The 10,581-nt window shown below is 39.1% G+C and overlaps 1 protein-coding gene across 3 annotated transcripts in view; it reads left to right on the top strand.

Moving 5' to 3' along the window:
• Positions 1-479: 479 nt before the first annotated feature.
• LOC120523675 overlaps positions 480-10,581 on the top strand; it is a 46,414-nt gene continuing 36,312 nt past the window's right edge. For 2 of the 3 annotated variants that reach the window (XM_039745214.1, XM_039745213.1), the window contains exons 1-2: positions 480-757; positions 6,061-6,787. In XM_039745214.1, the coding sequence (XP_039601148.1) occupies positions 6,101-6,787 (687 nt within the window). In that variant the 5' untranslated portion in view covers positions 480-757; positions 6,061-6,100. The remainder of the gene's footprint in view (positions 758-6,060; positions 6,788-10,581) is intronic. The other variant, XM_039745212.1, reaches the window with a different exon arrangement.

Raw genomic sequence — 10,581 nt, 5'->3', positions numbered from 1 at the left:
TCACTTGATGTTTTTTTTCATTTCTATGTCATCTAGTAAACAATTTTCAGCAACATCCTATGTATGTAAATATGCTATAGAAATAAATGTTACTAGGAATTTGCTCAGTTAGTGTATGATCCATCTATCTATCCAACCGGCTATATCCTAACTACAGGGTCATGGGGGTCTGCTGGAGCCAATTCCAGCCAACACAAGGCGCAAGGCAGGAAACAAACCCCGGGCAGGGCGCCAGCCCACCGCAGGGCACACACCAAGCACGCAAAATATAATTCCCAACTTAATTTTGACTAGCAGATCGTGTAGAAGTGTTTAATAATGGGTACATTGGTCAGCGTGAGATACTGGCGTCCCGTCCAGATCGACGCCCTGTGCTACCTGTGCACAAAACAGCACTTGTCACGGCCGTTATTTTATTTCCTTTTTTATTTTTTTGTTCTCGCTGTCCATCATAACTGCCAATGCCGTGTCCTCCTTCCGCCTCCGTCTTCCTGACGGCTCGTGACCGCGTGCTCGGCTGCTGTGTTGTGTTAACAAACGGCTTCGCGAGGCAGTGACGCGGACGCGAGGGAGTCGGTAACCAGGTAACGTCGCGTGCCGCTTAACCGCTGCCATTCCGTCCCTCGCGGCTCCCAGCGGCGGCAGGTCAGCGTTCACTCACCGTGGCTGTGGCCGTCCTGTGCGTTCGTGCTGCTTGCTTACTCCACCATCCGAGGACCCCCGGCGTGAACGTGACCGAGTGTCTCCGCACCTTAAGGTGAGAACCGCGCACGCGCGTCCTCGCTCCCCGCTGGCTTTGGGCTGATGAGAAGCAGAGCCCAGTTGGTACCTGTCGAGGTGGGGCGCATTTTAGGCGGCTTTCTCTTTAGATGTGCCATTGACAAGCTGCATTGGAATGTGAAGTTAATGTGGCGGGTTGGAAACGCAGGTCGATGGAGTTCCTAGACACAAGTTTAGTTTTTTACAATTTTAAGACAAACACGAGGGAAAACGAAATAGCGATAATGAACTTCCATGCAAGGTATGCCACCCATTCATCCACTCTGTTTAAGGGGCAGTGACTTAGTAACTGGTACTGCTGGACAAGGCTCTGCCTTCTCATGGCATCTCGTGAACAAATAAAGGTGCAAAAAGCGGGAGAGTGTCACAAACATAAAAGACGTTGCAAGACATCACTCTGAGTAGTTTATCAAAGTTGGCTTTTCTGCCAGATTCCCGTTAGGTTATTTGGCGATGTTCTGTGTGAGATAACGATGGGTATGTGCTTGAGTGCACCTGCAATGAACTCTGGCCATTTCCTCTGTTGTGCCAGATCCTGCATTGATTTTGCCCAGCTCTTACAACCCATTTTGGTATTAAGCAAACGTCATAATGTTACTTTAGTTCAAGTTGTAAAGTTCAGAAACGAATGACAATTGTGAGAGTACCGAGAGTCGTCAGTCTCAGACATAAACTGCACGTGAAGTTTTCAGTTTGGAACAGACACTGTATGTTGTTCTACCATTCCAGTGCAAGAAGTTGCGAAGTACTGTGGCACACAGATTTGTTTTCCACATGACTGCCATAATCAGACACCCAGTGGAGGCTTTCTGTAAATGCCTGATATATTTTTGTAACAGATCTGTAGAGGTTTGGCACTGTTGTCGGTGACAGCAGTTCCACTGCATGTGCTTTAGTTGGTAGTTCAGGGCTGATATAAAAATTAGGTGCTTCTCTCTAAATATTGGAAACTAGAAGTGATACTGATCCAAGGAAACATCAGCTCAAGGAATATCATGTTGTGAAAAAGACACAGTGTACTTGAAACAAGGACCCAGGGGACCTTTAAATGTCAGTGTGATTAACAGGAACTGATGAGCCCTGCTGAGCTGAATGGCCGGTTGTTCTTGTCATCTCTCGTAAAGCCAGGCCTAAGACAGTGACGAGTTACTCATGTGGATGCGCTGAGCTTCAGTCACCTCACTCTCTCTCTGTCCCATGTACTGTACGCGTGTGTGATCGATGCCAGAATGTACATTAAATTACAAATTCTTAAGACATGCTGCAGCTTCAGTCATTTCTCATTTCGGATGAAGAATAAAGACTCTTTTTATTCCACTTGGATTGTTAGATGTAGGTATATTTTCTGCAGCCAGTGATTTAACAAAATCTTCCTAAAGGAAAAGGAAATATTTTCACGGTGACAGGAGTTTGGTGATTTTCAGTCACATTCAGGAAGAGCATACTGAACATTTGAAAAATAACTTGGATCAGTTTCAATGCCATTTGATTATTACAGAGTTTACTAATTTTAAAGAACTACAACATGTACAAAGAATTTATTTTCAAACATTCGTCCATCTATTATTAAATCCACTTAAACTAGTTTAGAGGGTTGGAGTCTATCCCAGTATTCGGTGCAAGGAAAGAGTGCACCCATGGTGAGTTACCTGTACAAGGTAATGCCTTATATGAGTTTGAGTGTGTGAAACCCTAACCCTAAGAAATTTAATTTGATTTAATACATGCATAACATTGTCTCCTGCGGTGGGCTGGCGCCTGCCCGGGGTTTGTTTCCTGCCTTACACCCTGTGTTGGCTGGGATTGGCTCCAGCAGACCCCTGGGACCCTGTAGTTAGGATATAGCAGGTTGGATAATGGATGGATGGATAACATTGTCTCATACCAACATGATTCAATTTTAAGGTATCAGGGGCTGAGTATATCCTAGCATCAGGGCAAAAACCATCCCTCAACAGGGCTCCAGTCCATTTAAGTGTCCACATTGACACTCATGTGACATATTCAGGCCATACATTCTTGAGTTGGCATAATGGGCAGCCTGGCAGTATCAGTCATCATCGACCTTGGAGAGAACACCAGTCCATCATACTGCCCACTCCTTCACATAGCCACAATCACATTCACTCATTTGTAGCAAGTTTATAATTCCCAGTTAGCCTCACTGCTACTCAGACACTGACACAACACAGAGAGTGACTGGTCACAGGATCATTGTGTCTATACTGTAAGAATTACAGTATGAATGCTTTGAAGCCACTTTGGCTTTGTTTGTCCGGCGCATCCTGACTCACTGGTATGACAAAACCACCACATATGATTGACTGTTTGACTCATCTTGATGTCTAGTTATACAAGATGTTGAGGTTTTTTTGGGGGGTTTTCCCTTATTTTTTGGCCCTATAGGCCAGACACCCCCTCATTTTTTGGCCATTTTAGACTATATTTTGTTTAGGAAATTACACCATTATGATAAAGCGAAAATCAATAGGTGTCTTCAGGAAAAATTGAAATTATCAAAAGGACTTGAATTTGCTTCCTACAACATCAACCAATCCCAGGGATGCACCCGTTAATGGGAAATGACAGGACAAAGTTACTCCATTTCACAAAAATTTAAAAAAAATTGGGGATCAGTAATATAAGTGTGAGAGTTGAGGTTGGTGATCATGAATATGGTCATATTTTTTATATCTGTTTCTTTACTGTTGGTCCTGTCCCTCTAAGAGCCATTACAAGAAGGTTACAAATGACACATTTCAAACATAGGCATGTGGGATATCGCTTTAGACTATCTCAAGATCAGTGATTATGACGTTATTTTTGATTTTTGATTGTTTACTCTCAATGGACGTCTGGCAGAGTGTAAAAATTACAAATTTCAAACACAAGCATGTGGAAATCTTCTTTAGACTAGAATATGTTATTTTTGACCCTTTACTAGGGATCTAGCCCTCTACGGACCTCTATCAGAGAGTGAAAAGTGACAGATTTCTAGTATAATTGAGAATATTTAGACTTGAAACATTTAAATTGAAGCATACATTTTAATATTTCAAATATCTGATGCAAGTATTCTTGTTTATTACGTACTTCTATCCTCAATAAGTAAATCATTACATTTCTTATGAAAACCCTGAATTAGAGTGGCTTACACAAATTCAGGCTCTTTTTTTAAAATGCTTACCATTGGCCTTTATTAACTGGACGTATTGTTGCCACAAATTTTTTTGCATTTATTTGAAGTTTAAACTATTCTCAAGTTTAAATTTAAATCAGACTTCCCCAAGACTTTGAGATGGGATTAAGCAGTTTTGAAAAATGTATTTTAAAATGAACCTGATGCAAGCCATAGTCAAATGCAAAGAACATTTTATTCCATCTACAGCTTCATTTCTTTTATATTTCTAAAATTCTGGAGCTACTGGAAAGGTTCAAACATTGAGTATGATGCATACACAAAACTTTCACAGTCCAATTATCTTCATTGGTAAAGTTTTAGTGACACTCAAAACAAAAACCGGAACAAAATTAGTAATGCACACCAAAACAAGTAACCTCTTGTCTTGTGATATTTGAGTTTCAGGCTTACACCGATACAAACATTTCTGCATATGTCAGTATGCATAAAACTGTATTCCTCTACTTATCCATTTGCAATTTTGTTACAGCAGACTTTTCACAGAGTGTCAGGACTGTTCAATTAACATGTTAGCTTATAGGGGGTTAAGCAAAAACGTCTATTATCTATGCTGCCATGTAAAATGAACATTCTGTACTAAATAAGCAAATACCTATGTGAATTAACATTAACATTAACTTTTGATTAGCTCCTACAATGCTCAATCATGATAAAGTATCTTTGAGCTGGAAAAAGGAAGCGCCAAGTAAATGTGTAGTGATGTCATCATTGTGTGTTGATATCAACAGTTTAGCGAGATTTTGTTGATTCAGTGCTGCTGCATTGTGTATTGAAGGCGATGAGGGAATACGAACAAGGGATGAGCTCTCTCCTTGCAGGCAACAGCACTTAAGTTTGGCTCCTGCAATGTGTTCACTTCAGTACCTTTACAGTATGACTTATTAATAAAGAAATCAGGCATAGCAAGTAGATAGATAGATAGATAGATAGATAGATAGATAGATAGATAGATAGATAGATAGATAGATAGATAGATAGATAGATAGATAGATAGTTTATTAATCCCAAGGGGAAATTCACATAATCCAGTAGCAGTATACTGATACAAAAAAAAAAAACAATATTAAAGAGTAATAAAAATGCATGTAAAAACAGACAATAAAAGTATAAGAGAGACACAAACATAGATCATAATGTTTATGCCAAGGTGATCCCAATATAATTGAAAATTGCCTAAAGCCAATGGAAATACAACTATGTCTGATCAGATGCTAGTCAAAACGTAGACTGAAGCCATAATGGCAGTGGAGCCATTTTTCATGATGAGAAAGTGGAAGTGGTTGGTTCAGGAGGGTGGAAACCAGTAGTGACATCTCACAGTAGTGACATCACCATTCTACAGAAGGAAGACGAGAAAAGGCATTTGTGTGATGTTTAACAAAATGTGCACATTAAAATGCAAAGTCATTACCAGCTTGCAGTGAAGGAAAGCATTAATTGACTTCTGTAATTGCCAGTTTTGCCCATCAATCACTCAAAAATGCATTGTGAAAAAGTAGAAATATGAAAGTTTAGCAAATGTATTAAAACAAAACAAAAAAAAAGGAAACCCTTGAACTACATGGCTTGGTCTTTGTGCGGACATGCAGTGAATTGTGGGACCTTATTTATATACGCAGGTGTACCCGTTTCTAAATGATATCCAATCAATTCAGTTTGCCACAGGTGGACTCCAATTAGGTTCTAGACACATCTAAATGATAGTTAAAACAAACAGGAGGCACCTGACCACAATTTGGAGTTCCACCGCAAAGGATCTGAACACAGTTTTATGAGTTTTTATAAATGTGCAAACCATTCTGGAAATGTGTTTTCACTTTGTTATTTTAAATTATGCATTTAAAATTAAATCTAAAGCACAATGCAGTGTGCAGAACTTGAAGGGGTCTGAATATTTTCTGAATCCACTGTATGTAGTTGTTAAGATGGGGAGTAATGATTAAGGCCCAACAGATTTATATACATATAGCCCAAGAGGTTGACACAGGACTCTTATCAGCAAAAGTCAGGTCATGTATTAAAACTGCCTTTAGACATTTCCTTGTTTCCAAAAATATTTTCCCCCTTTTTGGTTTCAGATTTCTTTTGCTCTGAGACACTGAAATATTATTGATACTAATGGAAGCAGATCACAAAACATCAAGCTGCCCAAGATTCGCAGATGTGGGGGAGAGTGAGAGCCAAGTCCCTGAAGGTAGCAACATTTTGAGGAAGGATATTGAGAGTGCCAGTGAGCTGATTCAAACTGGCTCTCATCTTGGTGAACATGGATTTACTGATTTAATTCATGACGGAAAAGAAGCAGCAGCCATCAAACAGAGGTTTAGTGAACAAGATCTGGGGTCTGTGGGATTATCTAGAAATGTTGCCTCTATTCACCGCACTCATTCTTTAGGTGAAAAATCATCCCAATCCAAAGAGTTGAAGAATGTGCCTTGGCGGTGTCATAGCTTGGGTAGCATAGCTGGATGTACGGTTTCATGGGAGGATATAGTTGATGATGTAGTTGGTGATGAACTGCTGTTTAAGCCACCTTCATATCCCATTAGTGAAGGCTTTCATAGCTCTATCTCAAAAGAGGAGATGGAAATGAGCACTACAAGTGAAGTACCGGAACTTTGCCAAGGAGGAAAAGAAGAAGACCTTGAGTTTACAGAGCCTCTTATAAACCCCGGTACCAGTCTCAAAAAGCTACTTACATCACAGATTGAGCATGCAGTTCAACTCCTGTCACTTTCTGAGCCAAACCGAGGTTCAGATGCCAGCCAAGACCAGAGCTCCTCCAGCAGCACAGCAGGATCAGAGGTGGGTTATGTAACAATGAATTAGAGGAAGTGTGTATGCTTACTGATCCATTGTTGGTGAAATCTAATTTAACAACAGATATCTGTGTGATAGGATTTTCTAGCTGAGGAAGAGAAAAAATGCTTTTTTAGGGAAGTATTTAGTAATAATAAGATGGTATTTTTGGATATGTAATTAAATGTTATTTGAAAGTCACATTTGTTTTTAATCACTCTTCCAACGCACAAGCATTTCTTTTGCTGTACTTATCAAATTTTTCCCATTGAAGATTGCTTAGTATGGTTTCCAAGGTGGATTCCATAGACTTTCAGATTCAGAGTTCATGTGCCTCGTCACTCCCTGCATGGAATCTGCAAGCTTTCTTCATTGCTTTGAGCGTTTTTCACTGCATGCTCCTGCTTTACTCCCGCATCTAAAAGATTTGCATTTTCGGGTAAATGAAGACTGCAAATTGACTCATTGAGTGTGGAATGTGTACGTAAAGAATATTTTCACTTAAACATTTTAAGCAAGAGTTTCAGACATAATATACAATAATTTTAATTTGACTTGGTGTCCTAGCTAAGCAACAGATCTTTCAATTTAAGACAAATTAACACATCTGAGTAAAAACTTATCTACCACTTCTATCCATTGTCTATCTGCTTGCACAATGGAGAATGAATGGGAGTCACAGCCATCTCGTTCAGCATGTAGTACAAGCAAAGGAAGAAGAGCAGGCTGGGAAAGAAGGGACATGTACTTTAAAGTACTCTCACCCCCCACCTTTGTACACTCAATTTAGAGTTACCAATTATTATAACTTCATGTTTTTGAACTGTAGACTTAAACCAAAGTCTCAAAATGGAAACTTGCATTATCACAGAAAACATCCAAGACCAGGATTGAACATGGAACCCAAACAGGCGCTGTGCCACTGTGTCTTCACTCTGTACCACCTTCTAACAATGTATCTAAAAGTTTAACATTACATTTTAAAGGCCAACAAGTTTTAATTCATTCTGTTCTAATGACTAGTTTAGTTTGCTGTTCTTAGAAATTCAAACTTTGTTATTGCACAAGCCTATGTTACAGATGTGTCACAAAGTATCTATAGAACTGTACAGATAACAAGTGTTCAGAAAATATGAAGTCAACCTCCTGTTTAATTTTCTGTAGCTATTGTACCAGATTATTTTAAATAGAAACATTTTATTCTTACACAGTTTTTTGCACTCCAAAACATATTCGTAAGCTTTCTATAAAGTGAGTCCCTCTGGTCTAGAGACCCGTTTTCGTATTTGACGAGGCTATTTATTTTTATATATATAGAGATTTATGTTTTAAAGTGGAAAACAAGAAAAATGCTCATAATATTTTACCAGCACTGCCTATAAGACATGATTTTATATTAGCTCATTTACCAGCCACACATTTGCCATTTCATGGAAGAAACCTGAGAGGCACTATTAGACATGTTCAGAAACAGTAGTCTTGCTGTTTCTGCTAACCAATATGTTTGTTTCATTTTCAAAAATATTTGCTTTTTAAAATTTTGGACCTGGAAGACAGCCATACAAAAAACTATACTGTATAATGTGCCTGACACAATAACTGGCTCAGATTTCATAAATGTGTATGTAAATACTGATGTTTTTTAGGGGTCTTATTGTAACTACTATTTTATGTCCCTATCCCCTCTAATCTTTTACTCTATCAAGAGCTTTGGAGACAGTAACTTCAATATTTACAGTGAAAGTCTAAGAAATATGCTATTAATGTGATCATTGCATTGCAGAAGTGGTACTATTTCCTATCTCTATTTTTGTGATTACATTGCCATTTTGTGTATTTGTTTTCCTATGAGCACCACCATTTTCTATGATTGTCTACATTGGTGCTGCCATTTTGGGTCTATGAATACCATGCCAAGCTGAACACATGCTATGCTCCTTATGTAACATTAACATAGTTTCACTATAAAAGATGGATGCTTGCATTAAGCTGTAACTATTTACAGGTGCTGATCATTAAATTAGAATATCATGACAAAGTTCATTTATTTCAGTAGTTCCATTCAAAAAGTGAAACTTGTATATTAGATTCATTCATTACACACAGACTGATGTATTTCAAATGTTTATTTCTTTTAATTTTGATGATTATAACTGACAACTAATGAAAGACCCAAATTCAGTATCTCGGAAAATTAGAATATTATGAAAAGGTTCAATATTGAAGACACCTGGTGCCACACTCTAATCAGCTAATTAACTCAAAACACCTGCAAAAGCCTTTAAATGGTCTCTCAGTCTAGTTCTGTAGGCTACACAATCATGGGGAAGACTGCTGACTTGACAGTTGTCCAAAAGACGACCATTGACACCTTGCACAAGGAGGGCAAGACACAAAAGGTCATCACTAAAGAAGCTGGCTGTTTACAGAGCTCTGTGTCCAAGCACATTAATAGAGAGGCGAAGGGAAGGACAAGATGTGGTAGAAAAAGTGTAAAAACAATAGAGATAACCGCACCCTGGAGAGGATTGTGAAACAAAACCCATTCAGAACTGTGGGGGAGATTCACAAAGAGTGGACTGCAGCTGGAGTCAGTGCTTCAAGAACCACCACACACAGACAATGCAAGACATGGGTTTCAGCTGTCGCATTCCTTGTGTCAAGCCACTCTTGAACAAGAGACAGCGTCAGAAGTGTCTCGCCTGGGCTAAAGACAAAACTGCTGCTGAGTGGTCCAAAGTTATGTTCTCTGATGAAAGTAAATTTTGCATTTCCTTTGGAAATCAAGGTCCCAGAGTCTGGAGGAAGAGAGGAGAGGCACAGAATCCACGTTGCTTGAGGTCCAGTGTAAAGTTTCCACAGTCAGTGATGGTTTGGGGTGCCATGTCATCTGCTGGTGTTGGTCCATTGTGTTTTCTGAGGTCCAAGGTCAACGCAGCCGTCTACCAGGAAGTTTTAGAGCACTTCATGCTTCCTGCTGCTGACGAACTTTATGGAGATGCAGATTTCATTTTCCAACAGGACCTGGCACCTGCACAAAGTGCCAAAGCTACCAGTACCTGGTTTAAGGACCATGGTATCCCTGTTCTTGATTGGCCAGCAAACTCGCCTGACCTTAACCCCATAGAAAATCTATGGGGTATTGTGAAGAGGAAGATGCAATACGCCAGACCCAACAATTCAGAAGAGCTGAAGGCCACTATCAGAGCAACATGGGCTCTCATAACACCTGAGCAGTGCCACAGACTGATCAACTCCATGCCACGCCGCATTGCTGCAGTAATCCAGGCCAAAGGAGCCCCAACTAAATATTGAGTGCTGTACATGCTCATACTTTTCATGTTCATACCTTTCAGTTGGCCAACATTTCTAAAAATCCTTTTTTTGCATTGATCTTAATTGATATTCTAATTTTCTGAGATACTGAATTTGGGATTTTCATTAGTTGTCAGTTATAATCATCAAAATTAAAAGAAATAAACATTTGAAATACATCAGTCTGTGTGTAATGAATGAATCTAATATACAAGTTTCACTTTTTGAATGGAATTACTGAAATAAATCAACTTTGTCATGATATTCTAATTTTATGACCAGCACCTGTATAATTCATTTATGAAAAGGACTTTTCGAGGGACAAACACCTGACTAAACAGTCTATTTAGAGATTGATTCTTGTTTTGACTTTTGTGTTTTTTCAACTATGATTTATGTCAAAAAACTTATAAGTCAAATAATCTAATGGCCTTTTGTTTTGACCATTGAGAAAAAGCAGAACATGTTTTTGCTTAGACCTGTAA

This window comes from Polypterus senegalus, chromosome 2 (assembly GCF_016835505.1).
Source record: "Polypterus senegalus isolate Bchr_013 chromosome 2, ASM1683550v1, whole genome shotgun sequence".
Lineage (NCBI taxonomy): Eukaryota > Metazoa > Chordata > Cladistia > Polypteriformes > Polypteridae > Polypterus > Polypterus senegalus.
The sequence above is the reverse complement of the archived record's forward strand: the minus strand, read 5'-3'. Positions and strand labels throughout refer to the sequence as shown.